The 14817-nt window shown below is 42.6% G+C and overlaps 1 protein-coding gene across 1 annotated transcript; it reads right to left on the bottom strand.

The window, feature by feature from the left end:
* Nucleotides 1–46: 46 nt before the first annotated feature.
* Nucleotides 47–14816, bottom strand: gas7b (growth arrest-specific 7b). Its single transcript, XM_061264112.1, has 14 exons — nt 14481–14816; nt 10395–10512; nt 8003–8080; nt 7578–7666; nt 6729–6782; nt 5478–5567; nt 4517–4632; nt 4231–4305; nt 2851–2929; nt 2301–2429; nt 2088–2211; nt 1219–1298; nt 1060–1158; nt 47–991 (listed from the first exon to the last, which is right to left on the bottom strand). The coding sequence occupies exons 1-14, from the start codon at nt 14658–14660 to the stop codon at nt 878–880; spliced, it is 1425 nt and encodes a 474-aa protein (XP_061120096.1). The 5' UTR covers nt 14661–14816; the 3' UTR covers nt 47–877.
* Between the last annotated feature and the right edge of the window lies 1 nt (nt 14817).

Raw genomic sequence — 14817 nt, 5'->3', positions numbered from 1 at the left:
CATTCTGTCACTTTTGCGCTTTAAAGCAAAAAGGGGACGGAGAACCTCAGGTGTAGTTTGTCTTTTATTCATTTTCTTCCATCCTTGAGCCCCTTCAGTATTGCATGTCACATTGCGTGTACATTGTATAACCCCTGATGATAACAAATGACCAATATTCCCTGTTGACCTTCAGTGAACCGATTTGGCTCTTAATTTGCAATTTGTACATTTTTATTCTGCACTCGGCATTTGGCTAATCCCAATTCTATGGAATGTCAAATCGATTTAGATTTGGGAACAAAACTACATTTGGACATCCTTGTAAAGCTTATATTACACTAAAAGTAGCATGAGTACAATTATACAAATGATTTATAAGACTCGCTGTGGTTATATATTATATATTTCAACCATAATAATTCGAATCGACTAACAAGTAGTCCAAATGAAATCAGTCAGCACAGCAGTTGAAACGTCAATGCCTCATCTGTCAACGCGTAGCTACATGGAGATACGTATAGCAAGAGCGTGAGGGCCACTTCACGTGGGAATCAGGTCAGTCATAATTCAGTGATACAAGACTCATTGGTCGGAATGCAATTTGCTCAGCAGCGTGGGTTAAACCATTTTCACTTCTGAAGTCATACGGGTGACAATTAGAACATGGAGCAAAAGCATACAGTGACAAAGGGCCATCGAACATATGTACACTGTCTTTCTTCACCCTTGAGACAAAGTCCTGGCATCATTTTAGTGTGCATAAAGAAATAGTTGCCTTCATCTGACTATCATCATCCTCAGCAGGTTCTCGGTGGAAGATTCTCATCCCCACCCTTTGTTCAAAGTCATATCATTGGTGATTTTGCAAGGAGAGCCGAGCTGTCTTGTTTCTAATTTATATCTCAATGTCCACAGGCCTGATGTCTCCAGTCTTATTCTCCTGCACCCAGAGCTCTCTGTCTTTGGCAGGATCCACACACTGTAAAAGCTTGTCCACTGGCTCCATCGTCTGGACAAAAAGAAACAGCAGACTAAGTAAGCTGGCGACCGTACGACATCTGCTCGATGGCTCCTTACACTTTGATTGAACATGTCCGTCTCGTGTCGTAACGTGGTGTACTGACACAAGTGCTGCCGGATCATCTCCACTCGCTCCAACTCCAACCGTTCCAATTCCTGGAGAAAAAAGGGTGTTATTTACGTTTCCAAACAGTTGAAGTCCACACGCCAACTCACCAGACTGGTGGTGACCATCTCCTCAAACCATTTGGACTGGGACTGGTTGTATAGGTCCACACAACGCATCAGCTCATCTCCTATAAACACAATTAAGATTTGACAGAAGCACACGAATCACCGCCGATTTTGTATGACTCAGAAAGACAAATCAAATATAAACTCCAGTTCGTGTACATAGACACATATATATTTACATATTTATATTATATATATTTATTTTAGATTGGGTGAATTGCATCGATTGAACCCGAGTGATAATAATACAGAAGGTGATTCCGATTAGAGGAAGTACGCCGAGAAAAACTGACTGGCGAAATAGCTGTTGGGAAAACCTGCGCTTACATAAAAGGTTGCGCAACGAGCCCAAGATAATGAGTCTTTGTTATGGGAGTCTTTGCTCCTCTTCCGTCACACTGGAGTTAGTGGAGTGCACAAGCAGGAGCAGGAGCAGCAGGAGCAGCATCAACAACCGATGCTGTTTTTCTCCTCAGTTGCATAAGAAGCCAGCGCCATAGAGGAAGACTGTGTTCTGTGTCTATTTGGACACTTGTTTGTGACAGCATGTGGTCGGTGCCTGGCCGACTCATGACATCACATGGCATCTGCTTTTTCCTCCCGATAAGCTCAGCTTCTTCTTGAATGCAATGCTATTCAGAATGCATTTTATGTACATCTTAAGTTGGACGGAGGTTCTTTTTGGACTCGACGACAGACAGCCTCCATTGAATATACTCTAATGATATTCAGTAAAGGCCTGCTGCCACTATGGAGCAGACAAAACTTCCCATTTGGTTGAAGCATCTGGTCGAGCTGATAAAATAAACACCTGGGTGTTACATTTGACCTCCACCCTCCACAAATCTGACCTGCTTGAGTGGATTTCCTTCGGGCTTTCTTGATATCTTCCTCAGTCTTGCTATTGAGTTTGATCTCCAGCTGCTGTGTTTTCAACTCCAGCTCCTTCTGTCTGTCAGCCAGAGCTTTACGGGCCTAAAGGGAAACATGGGTTGCAAACATCCGAATAATGAAAGGTGACATTTTGATTCTCGGGCAGAACTGCAATGTGAAACCGCGTCTACCTTTTCCACAGAAGCATAGCGAGCCACGAGCTGCTTGCGTAAATCTGCAATGTGATGGTCCAACCTCTTCATGTCCTTCTTAAAGTTCTCCCTGAAGCTCAGTAAAGGTTTCTCCACTTCACTCTGCAGCTGAATCACAATAGAGGTATGCTTTTTAGTCATAGCAGAACATGCTAACTGCTTGTTTTTTTTTTTAAGGCAAGCTCCAAAAAAATGATGGTGGAATCATGACAGCTGAAAGCATAACAAAAGTTTCAAGTCAACTTTAACAGTACATTTAGAATGAAACTATTTAAATGTTACTCAGCTCTGAGCCAAATATTTAGTCTCAATGAGTCTTTTGTTTATAATCTGCTGAATTTCTGTATTTTTGCAATGTCGGACATTGTTTCCGTCAAAGTCAATCGACCCTGTGAGGTTATGTATAAAATGGAGCTAAACATTCAAGGAGTAGATGTCCGTTCAACTTTTTGATCGACTGAAAATATATTCTCGGTTCGATCTGTATTTTATCTTTAATATCCACAACAGCTTGAAAAGTGCCAAATACTTTTGAGGAGAACTTCAGATGAACCTCGGCTTCATCAGCCAGGCTCTTCTTCAATTGGGCCCACGCCTTCCCAAGTGTCCTAAGAGAGAGACCACACAGACTTTAATGTCGAAAAATGGGCAGAAAGTGTCGAGAAAAGGGAGGAGTGGCGCAGATGACGGTGAGGGCGCGCAGCTGCCGATGGAGCCGGTGCAAAAGTTCACCGGCTACACCGCTAACCAGTAAATCTGGAGAGCTGGAGGTCCAAATGCACTTCAGCAGATAATTAGGATGTGTGAGATATGTGCTCCGTTCCCGCATTAAGGCTCAACTTGGAAATGATGGTGGTGTCTCCGAGATAAATGAGCATATTATGCAAAGATTTTGCAATGCTAGATCTTTGTTATGACAGAAAGAAGGATTATTAATGAAGGGGTGAGAGGTGGAAGACTTTAGGAAAGCAGCTAGTTTCATAGTTTAGTCCTCAGTGGAAGATTTTTATTTCTTCTATTTAGGATTTCATAATACTCCAAAAGTCCAGTCATACAATATCCAGATTAAAAGTCATAAACAGCTGGGGAACATTCCCAAACAATTTGAAATACACATAGGACAGAGAAACTGGTTTGGAAACACCCTCAGGAAACATCACTTTAACACCACCAGACGGGCCTTATCCTGGAATCCCGAAGGTCAAAAGAAAGTCAGGAAGAGCAAAAAACACCTGGTGGAGGTCAGTGGAGGTGGAAAAGATCACCTAGGGTCAAAACTCTAAAGCTACAGCCATGTAGAATAACAAATTCAAGTCCTCTCTTTTGTTGTCGTTGGTTGGCCAGACGCATTGCAGGATTAGAAGGAATAGAATGTGGTCACATTCTTTGTGCCGCATTAAAAAAAAAAAAAAATGGTTGAAGGCTGGCGGTGCTGGGTTGCAAATACAGTAGTTGAATGGCAAGCAACAAAACAGCATTTGTCCTTCTTGACAACAGAGCTGGCCTTGGTGGGAGATAGAATGGAAGTATTGTGCAAGTGTGGGCTGAGCCATTCAAAGTTCTATATGGAACAATTCCACCCCACTTCAGTCTTATATGCATCATGTGAGCATTTAAGGAAGGAATAAGTGACCATTGATAGTTCCCATATTGCATTTTAAGTCAAGTGAAAATGCTATCACACTGCTTTTTGGAAGTTGTGAACAAACTACCGTAATTTTCGGACTATAAGTCGCGTTTTTTTCATAGTTTGGGTGGGGGGGGGGGGGCGATTTATACTCAGGAGCGACTTATATACATATATATGTTTTTTTTTTCACTTTTTTGGGCATTTTATGGCTGGTGCGACTTACACTCCGGTGCGACTTATAGTCCGAAAATTACGGTACTCAGAGGAGATTTGACTCACCCTTCTTCCTGGCCTGCTAGAGGGATCTGGGCAAGTTTGGAAAGGTTCTTGGCGTATTCCTCCTCTATTTTTATCCTGAGAGAGAAGTCAAGAGTTTCATTACCTGTTGCGCGTTTGCGCAGTACAATTAATGACGACGCACTTCCTGTGTTGTGCAACACAGTGATGTAGGAGGAAAAAAAAAAAAGGGGAAACCACATGTGGGAACCGTGTGGTTTTCATGGTAACTTGAGAATGAAACATTTAAAAAAAAAAAGAGGAACGAGACTCAAGAGACCGCGGGTACCTCTCTCGTACAAATTCGGCCATCTCTTTCTGCATTTGTTTCCCTTTCAGTTGTTTCTGCAATAAAACTTCAAACCCGCTGATGTAGCTGTTGGCCTGGGGATCTTTCTTATCAGTCTGAAAGATCAACAAAACAAGCACACAAGAGACACTTTGAAGAAACACTTTGCAGCAAACATGAGAATGTCACACCTCAGCGAGGCACTTCATGGTTTGATCTGTGTAGGCAAAGTAAGCAAACAGGTCGCGGGATAACATCAAAAGCAAACCGGAGCAGGCGCGGACGGCGTCAAGAACAACGCCAAAGTAGCTGAGCTGAAAAAATGGTAAACACTGCATGCAACCAGAAGATTCGGGGGTTACCATGGCAATTAGAGAGGAGCCTTATTATTATAATACAATGCTATCAAACCATGTTTTTATTCAAATCTAGGCTAAATCCTGTTGCTTAGAAACGTCAAACCTATATTATTTTTCTCCCTTAGCAACATACATGACATGATAAAATTGAAGATGGTCAGTATTTCTCTTGGCTTTGCTGACTCCACTTTTCCCGTTTGCTCCCATCAAGGGACTTGCAAGAAAATGGACTGTGTACAACAAGCGCAGAATGAAATTTCAGAATTTCTGTTGGGAAATGTTACGTAACGCGGATGCCTTGGAAGCGTGCTGCGGCTTCAACTTGTAGACAGACACATTGCACGTGGTAGACATTACACTGCAGGAGATCCACACAGAGGCTAGCAGAGATGGACGCAATCTATTGTCGTCAGGGTGAAAACATGAAAGGATACGCTTATATACGGGATGTTATAAATGGAAGACGGGCAACGGGAACAGAGTGGAATGGATTCTTGTCGTTTGTTTCCGCTTGGGAGATGTAAAACAAATGGGATTCTCTGCAGTTTGGAATGTTGTCTGTTGAGGGTGTGATTTTTGCTTCGGCCTTTTTTCGAACTCACCCAGAAGTAGTCACAGTAACTCCATTCGTTTGGTTTAAGCAGCTGTTGTTCTGTCATGGAGGCAGGCAGAGGGAAAGTCACACTATTAATCTGTCGGGAGAGACAGCGAGAGACTTGATTAAGGGCTCGTTTATACAAACACAACTTGGATAAAGTTGGGACAATTTGGAAAATACAAATTAGGAGGAAAAAAAAGCACCAAGTGGCTCATCTGAATTTTACATCTGGATCGGATTCATTCTTAAAATCGTATTGCGCCAAAATAAATACACATTCCCAGATTCGATTGGGTGACGCAATCGTTTTGCTAATGGATCAAACGGTCACTTTGTGTTAGCGGGATTGTATTCATCTAATAATCTTATAAATGGGCAAAGAGGTCAAGTCGTGTAAGTCCACACTGGTATGGCTGTGAACATGATTTTCATGATCAGACATGGAAAAAGAATTGACACTTTCCCCCTTAAACAGAACCACAGGGGCGTTCCCTCCAGCCCAAAGAAAGTCCAAAGAATTCCTCAGATGGAACTGAAGCAACAAGCACTTGTCTGTGAGGGGATGGATGAAGTCCGATCCCATGACAATAAAGGTAATAAATATTTCACTGCTGTGCTTGGTGGGAACCAACACAAATGCTGACACGTCAAACGTCGTACAATTCTCGATTTGACCAAACCGTCTAGAAAGGTGCACAACATTAGAGGTCCAACTAGGTCACGAGACTCCAGCTCGAGTACGAAACCAAACAAGCAACATACCGGGTCAAGTTTCGTTCCAGGATTGATTTGTTTCCATTGCTATCTTCATAGTGGAAATATATTGTTTCGTTGTTGACAGTTGTCGTTTTGTGACGTAAGGCTTTTACGAAGTGGACCGACCACATGGAGTCTGTTTGACACACACGCGGCATTTCAGAACCAAGGTCCTGCTGATTTACTGCCGTGTCTGTTACATCAAAGGACCTTCTGACTCGGATTTGTAGCTTCAACCCAAGTCCTCAATCGTTTTTTTTTTTGTTTCCGTAAACTGGGATCTTGTTTGAGCGAAAAGATGGGAAAGAAATTCCACTGATGAATTTAAAAATGAGCTTTCCTGCTTTTTCATATTCTGAAAAACTGCTCACACAGCTATAATGGTGGGTGAGATCCCAGCAGGAATATCTGCATTTTTTTTTTCAAACTGGAACTGTAGTCCCCGCTTGGTAGTAAATGAGATCTTTGAAGGTAGTTGTTGGAAAGTGTTCCCACTCACCGTCACTGTGGTCTCCTTGTTCTGTCTCCTGGTGGGCGACGTTGGTCCCGGGCTCTGAGGAGAAAGGAAGGACGGTCCGTCAAAGCCAGCGTCTCCCATGTCAGACATGACTACTCCACACTCTCATACAGTTGTTCTAGCGCCTTTCCTTTCCTTTCCAAGCTCTCGCTCTGCTCCTGCGGCTGTGTATGCATGATGTGAGGGAGTGTGTGTGTGTGTGTGTGTTTGGAGAAGTGAAGACAGCGCAGCCCAGCTTTGTGTTTGAGTGTCCACGTGGGCTTTGTGTTCACGCTCATAAATTCTACTTTGCACCAAATGCACTATTGTAAAATGAGATGATTTAAAAGGCTGCAATCACCTTTTCTGATGTTAATTATTTTTTCAGGCTTGAGTTTTACTTGAGAATATTTTGGGCTTCAACCCAATTGACAAGTTATAAAAAGAAACCAGACAATAATGTAACAAATAGAACCAGAAGACGATTCATATTTTCTTGTGTTTAGGTGTGACGGGCAGGAATGTTGTAAATATGATGGGACAAAGTGAAAGAAAGAGGTGGGTGGGTTTATCTTCTGAAAGTTCTGCTGCTGCTCCCACATTGCCTTGTTAATTATGATCACAGGAACAGATAGCGGAGGCGGGATTAATCTACTTTTAATTGCTGTCAGCATCTCGAGCAGGAAAGGGATTTTTAATGTGGAACAACATGACACGTCATTATCTTTAGCATCAAGCATAAGCTTCGGGATTCATCTGTAATTATAGCCGAGTGCAAGTACAAGAAGTTCGGAAAATCCATTTCCGGAACCACTTCGACTGACTTTGATATCTCGTAGTGTCGGGTTTTACCTGTTGCTCAGTGCTGCCTTGCCGGATCATATTGTTGTGTGGAAGTTCCGTGTGATGCAAGGGGCTCTCATCTGAGTGAAACCCGTTCACTGCGGCGAAAAGTCGATTATTTTACCATTTGACAAGCATGAATGACGTTTTTTTTTTTTCCTTGGAAACATGTTGGAATCCTCCCAGGCTCTGTCTTTGTCACACTTTAGGTAGATAGATAGATCGAGCCAAAAGAGTGACAAAGGGCTCTTTAGTTCTGCAATTGAAGCTACAGATAAAATTAGTTCCAGGAAGTGTCTGTTTGGATGTGTGTGGTGGGAATGAAAGGATTCTTTGTGCCACTGTGGAATTTTGGTAGAATTTGTAGCCTGGGGTTCCTAAAAGATGAGCAAGTTGCACTGATAAATGATTCCAACAGATATGAAATAGGCAACCTGCAGGAAGGGAGCTCTTGTGGCGAAAGGAGGATTTGGGAGTCCCTGGAACACTGGAGGGTCTCTCCCATGTTGTCTCTGATGAGAAGAATAGAAAAGACATTCATAAAAATGGTTACATCGAGGTATAACTGTTTAATGCTTCTTTCAAATAAATGTATCAAATAGAAAAAACGGTCAAGCTCCCCAGAAGTCCAATCATGCATCCAGATTTTCCTGCACTTGGACTCATAAGTGCTCCTTTTGCTTTGTTTTTCTGCACAGGTCCATTCTCACCACAGGATCCATCAAAATTAGCCTTCAGTGTCAGAATGCGAAAAGAAAAAAGAAAACAAAAGGCGACGTGTAAAAAAAAGAACTCTTATTTAATTCGGGCCTTTTGGGTCGGCTGGGCTCTATGGGGTGCTGTCGAACAGAGGAGGCAGTCGGGCCAAGCCCATCTCCTTAAATGACACGCATGGAGTGAAAAACTGGCAGCTCGCTGAAGGATAAAAGGCATGCTTTGCAATTTGATGAACCTTGAGCAGAAAGCACGACAACAGGAGCGGACCATTAAAACCAGGCGAAACCATCTCTCGTCATTTGGATGATTTTTTTATTGAGCCTGTCACATTTCTCAGCAGTAAATCTCATCAACTTCCTCGTCAGCACCAAAGCGAAGTCAAAAGCATCTCAATTGTGTATCACATGGCTCATTTCCTGCCAGCCTCTTTTGACACCAGAAAGGAGCCTTAATTATGCAGATTCCAAATATAAATGACAGCATGCAGCACATGAATGACCTCTTTGCATCAATGAGTTAGCAAATCAGAAAGATGCCTTAGTGTCTCACCTCTGCCGTCTGACCACAACATGTATACATTGGTTCACACACACACTCCCTCCTACACACTGGGCATTTTTTCCAGAATCACTTATTTTCCTTAGTGTTAGTCATGTGCATGTAGTTTCCCATTGGTCAGACAGGGATGAGTGGAGAGTCTGAAAAGAGTGCTGGTGAGAAGAACTGTAGCACCCAGCAACACAGGAAGGGAAAAACCTCCAAAACACAGAACAAGGACACACTGCCCTCGCCTACGCATGTAGTTCCGTTACTATGGCACCCCCACACACACACAGGACAGTATCTGATCATGCTGCATATCGCAGCGTCATGAAAAGAGGCCCGAGAAAATAGCAGACATGCTATAAATGCTTATTGTTCACAAAGAATGTCATCAGATAAGAGTTGGACATTTGAAAAGAAGTCCGTCCACACCTGCAGTCCAGTCTGGTTTCCTAAGCTCTTATGAGAATAGATCATCATGTATTTTTACCGTACTTGTAAATATAAGGCTGTGTGTGTGTGTGTGTATAATGCTTACTGCACTCTTTAAACACGCCTCTGATGCCGGCTGAATTGAAATTTCCTGATGTATTTTAAAGTTAGTCTGCATAGATCGCTATCTCATGATATCATACATAATGGTGCTTTCAATTTTAGCTGCAACTTCTTTTATTTTTATTTCATTTTGATCACATGTTATAACCTCACACAGTTTTGACTTCAAATGTTAAATGTCTATAATAATAGGAGTATTCAGGATTCCAAAGTCTGGACTTTGTAAAACAACCATGACATTAAGGACCAAAGGTCACGTGAGTAAAACGAAAAGAGGATTAGGACCAGTGACTCCTTACTGCCTGCGTTTGTGCTCATTTTAGATCCAGTCCTGGCCACCATTTGACCGCTGGGAAGATGATCAGACACAAACGAGATGCGAACAGCTCTGTGGGAAAGCGGTTCCGCTCTGATGTCAAATCAAATCCACAGATGTGGGATGTACTCTTACGCCTCAAGCAACAATAAGCGGAATATTTTTGCTTTTCAAGGGGTGGTAACTGTGGTGGTTGATAATAGAAGAGGTCTTTTCTAACCCCAGGTTTTGTTTTGTGTGGTTGCACAATCTTTGCGGTTCCATCTGTTTTGCTCTGCTCTTTAGAAATGATACCAAACAAAAAAAAACAGTTGCTAGGGAAACTATCCCTCATCAGCAAGTTTGTTTTAATCTTTCCGTAAGCCGCGGTCGAGACCAACATCCTCAATCGTCACGCCACCAGTTTGCGGCATTTCTTCTTGTTAGTCATTTCGTTTTGACCAAGCAATACATAACAATAAAGTGACTTAAAATTGACACATTTTTATTGCATCAATTGCCCCACTAGCTTCAACTGGGAATTTGCAAAAATAATACACTCAGTGGGATATGCATGAACCTGTTTTTATCCATCTCAGGTAGCGGCCATCACCATTTGTCAGGGCTCAGGTAACGAGCGACCAATCGTGGCGAATGTCATATGATCAAACTCAGAAAACAGGTGAGCCTTCTTTCTTTTTCTTCGATAGTCCTACCATTGCTCATGGTGTTGACGTAGTATCGCCGCCCTTGTGGAGACATGTAGCACTTCCAGTGAGGAGGCAGAGGCTCTTTCAGGTCCTCCAGCGGAAGCTGACTTAGCGACGCTGTTCTCTGTCGAAACAGGAGAAGGAAGATAAATAAGTCGAAGGATTTAATATTGTCCAGACAAATGTTATAGCCTCCCAAGAGATACAAACATGTTATATGGTTTTAATTTCCTCATTCATTTTACAAGCAGGCAAGGGAGCAATGACATCAGAGCAAAGAGCGTCCTGCTGCTCCATAATGTCCAAACTAGCAAATCCGGCCGGCCGGCCGGCATATGTCCGCAAAAAGAAGGCAAACTGCATCCATCTGCAAATGGTTAGCAGGAATACAGAAGAGGAAGAAAGAGCCCGTTGTAAAGATCTTGTGCAGAGAGACTTGAAAATGTGGTCAGTTGCTTTGAAAATGTGCAGCAGCTATCGTTGACAGACGTGTCTCTCATGTCAAAAGATTATCAGCAACAAAAGTATTGGAACAGTGAGGCCAAATGAGTTGGCTTTAAAGAACATCCAAATATTCCATGTCTTTTCTTTTTATTGATGTATTTAAATGTATTCTGACACGCATTCTCTATATTCCCTGCTTGTGTCATCGATGTCACATGTTGAGTATTAGTGACTAAACCCCAGGATTGTTCTTCTACAGCTTTCGGCCACAGATGGTGGCCATCCGGTGGTGTCTTGATTTTCGGCAGCAATTCCTGAAGGTTATTGATGATGTGAAGATGCCTGTCTCATTTGCCTGGAGATAGATGCCTTCCAGGATTCAACCAAACTCGGTGAGTCCAGCATATAAGAAAGACTTTAGTGGTGTCAAATCTTGGAGCATGCTTGTCCCAGCATATGCCACATTAAATAATGCACCGTTCCAGATGGTTAAACTTCTATAACTGAACAAAAGTGCCTTTGGCTCCACATTCACAGCATGCCAGAAAAGCCTGTGGCAAAGGCACTCATCCTTCTGCACAGACTGAGAAGCAACCACAACAATCGTCCAATGCAAGCTATTTGATTCTGCATTTTTTATCGTTGTCATTTAAATTCGGCTTTTGTGTTAAATGCAATGGTCGTCATCGCAGAGATAAAAAAAAATACGCATCTTAATGTATGATTTCAGTCAAAATGAACAATTGGAATTGACATTTCAATGATTTTATATTGCTCACAAGTCTTTGCATTATTCATGGGCTTTGATTGCGAACTCGTTGCAAGCAAGTATTGTCGTCAGCATCAAATGACATAACTGTATATAATAATAAAAATAAAACGTCTTTTGCGACACCACTCATGGAACTCTTCGGAACATTTATTTCTCCAAGAGAAACAAAGGGATGCGGGACAACAACTTATTCACTTAAATCAAATGTGTCCAAAGACAAAAATCCATTCTCTAAGAAAATGACGTGGCCCAATTGACACTGGCGTAACCAGTTCACAAAAAGACTCCAACCTTGAGCAACAACTCAAGCTTTTCATTTCATTTCTTCCTTTTCAGTGTTGACTCATCAGCAGGTTAGTAACGTCTGAGGACAGACTTTGTGCCATTGTCCCGAAGAGGTGAGTCACACTCTCCCCAACTGTCATCATCTGTGTCACCGTCACTATTGGTCACATGATTTTTGGGAAAAGACAGTCAGATAGATCACCGGCTGTGTGGAGGGAGGAGGAGGAATAAGCAAACTCAGCAGTCCAAACTGTCAGCAGATCAGCTCATTGAATGAACAAGCCGAACGTTAGGTGACAGGTAGGAATGCAAGAGTGCAAGAAATAAATCAACTGATAATTGTTGAGTAATAGTTTGCCCTTTCAAAAAGACTTCAAGAGCATTACATTGACTGGAGTTGTCCCATGTGGATTCCAGAGGCTTTTCTTTTCAAATAACATGATCACAATGTGAAAAGAAAGAAAAATGCACACGTCAGCTGAAAACCCATGACGGCCAATACAAAACAAGCCAACGCTCTCCTCGCACAAACTCCCACACGGTCCCTCGAGGGAGTCGTAACTCCATCATCACCATTGCCATAAGCAGGCCCTGTGCTGGAAGCCCTCTTTGGAGCACACGCAGAGTTCCCAACTCCTTTGGGATCGTTCAACAAGAGTCAAGACCTCATGAAAAATTCCAGCCAGGGAGAAATTTCTCACACATACACTGAGCCGCTAGCTGCTTGACAAACAGGAACGACTCAATGCAGGAGGGAAGGAGTGTTTGGAAGGGGGGAAGAACAACAAGGCTTTCCGATACTATCTTTATTTGGACGGAGGGAAATGTGGGAGACTTGAGAAACTGGAGGAGACATTGACACTGTTCGGTGCATGCACATATGCGCACACTAACTGCTGCCATTGTCTGCGTGTAGGCAAGTCCTTACAATGACCATTTTGTTACCACCCATTTCCCTCATTTACAAGATGAAAATGATCCAAGAACAGAATAACCGTAATCACTCCATGGAAGGCCAAGAAAATATCGGGACACCTTGCCGTTAGGCTAGTTACTATTGACATGGAAGCAACAGGATAGTAAATAATGATAATAGTAAAATAGTAGTATTGAGGAATTGTTAGCAGGATATTATTTAGGATATATTTCATTTGCATCATGAGGAATGAAATAGTAAAGCTAGGCCAAATGAAATTCACTATAATTACTCTGAGCTAATGTTTTTTTTTTTTTTCAAAACACAACTCAAAATAGAAACAGTGACATGCTTCCAGTATAAAAAAAAAAGTTCATTTGACCTCAAAAACCTCAAATTGGTAGCTAAGATTTCTCACAATTTAAAGCTTTCGGACTGTTACCACAACACAAACGGCTTTTTTTCCTCCAGTTAGTAGCAACTACGTGCTGGGAAGATGCAAAGCAAATTGTCCCGAGGTACTCACTGAGAGTTTGACCACAAGATAGTATGTGAAAACCTCCAATGTGTTCTTTAGTTTGAGGCCGAGTTGGAAAGAGGATGTGTCGCAGCCAAACTCGTTTTGATTGACCGTATGTAATTGTGTGATGACACAAATGACGCCATTTTGGATGAAATAGCGAGCTGCTCACAAGTTTGGGCATGACACTGTTTAAATGTTGGTGCAACCATCCATCTGCATGATAAGAGCCAATCTTTCCCTTTGCCAAGAGTTCATTTGAAGTTACTTTCCATTCAATGAACAAAAGCTGCGTGAGTCATTCAAAGGTGAAACTTGATTCAAAGATCCCAAATATCCAACCACAGTTTCACTCAAAGATACTGTGAAAGCACGGAGACTGTGATAAGTCGCACGAAATATCAGCAAACACAATGATTTTATAATAATAAACCAATTGATTTTAAAAAAATGGCAAATTCTGATATTGTAGATCATCATTTTTGGATGGATGGATGGATGGATGGATGGATGGATGGATGGATGGATGGATGGATGGATGGATGGGTGGGTGGGTGGATGGATGGATGGATGGATGGATGGATGGATGGATGGATGGATGGATGGATGGATGGATGGATGGATGGATGGATGGATGGATGGATGGATGCATGGATGGATGGATGGATGGATGGATGGATGGATGGATGCATGGATGCATGGATGCATGGGCATCGTGCACGGCATGCAGTAGTGCTGTGATTCTTTGCACAGCGTCCACAATATTTGTATTTTTGCACAACTACCTCGTGAGTTAATTTCAGGGTAGACTTTCAAGAATGTAGGCGCCCGCATTTCAAGTGAGGAGCTGACCATGAGGAACGAGAGCAGCCAGTGCATTCACGCGCACTCCGAGGAGACCTGAGAATTGGAATGGAATGCGAATGGAATGAGGAAGCGTGCATCGAGCGATCGGCCACTCAGCAAGATGCCAGTCCCTGGAAGAAGTTTCACCCAATGTGATCAACACAGCTCGGGGTCATTCATGCATGTGGCTGCCATTTGTTAAATGAGTCAACCTAATTGAAATGATTTTGAATTTTTATTGATGCAATATTTTGCAATGGTGTTGCAACTTTAGATGTTGAGTATAAATTTTAAAAAAAGCAATCCTACCTCCAGTACCTGGACATAACTTGAAGGAAACCATCCTCGGGTTCCATCTTTCTCTCCTTCCCACCAGCCTCCAGGCAGAGACTGAAGCACCATGATCATCTCCCCGGCGTCGAAGCTCAGTCCCTGCTGGTGCTGATCTCCACTGAACGGGTACAAAGTTTTGCAGTATGATCCAGACATCGCCCGGAAAAGCCAAAGTTTTCAGACACAAGATGCCCGATTCCAATGTTGTCCCGAAACGTCGGCACCTCGGAAGAATGACAGTTTGTTGTGAAACTTGTTTCAAGTAGATGAACAGGTTGCAGGGTGGTCACGCTCAGTACGCACCGCGCCGCGC

The sequence above is a fragment of the Syngnathus typhle genome, linkage group LG18, assembly GCF_033458585.1.
Source record: "Syngnathus typhle isolate RoL2023-S1 ecotype Sweden linkage group LG18, RoL_Styp_1.0, whole genome shotgun sequence".
Taxonomy (NCBI): Eukaryota; Metazoa; Chordata; class Actinopteri; order Syngnathiformes; family Syngnathidae; genus Syngnathus; species Syngnathus typhle.
Note: the sequence above shows the minus strand (reverse complement) of the source record. Positions and strands in the feature narration are given on the sequence as shown.

Coding starts and splice junctions, on each gene's coding strand:
- gas7b (XM_061264112.1), bottom strand. CDS start 14,660: ATGTCTGGATCATACTGCAAAACTTTGTACCCGTTCAGTGGAGATCAG. Junction 10,513..14,480: donor GTTATGTCCAGGTACTGGAG/GTAGGATTGCTT, acceptor CTGTTTCGACAG/AGAACAGCGTCGCTAAGTCA. Junction 7,667..8,002: donor CAAGAGCTCCCTTCCTGCAG/GTTGCCTATTTC, acceptor TTTTCGCCGCAG/TGAACGGGTTTCACTCAGAT.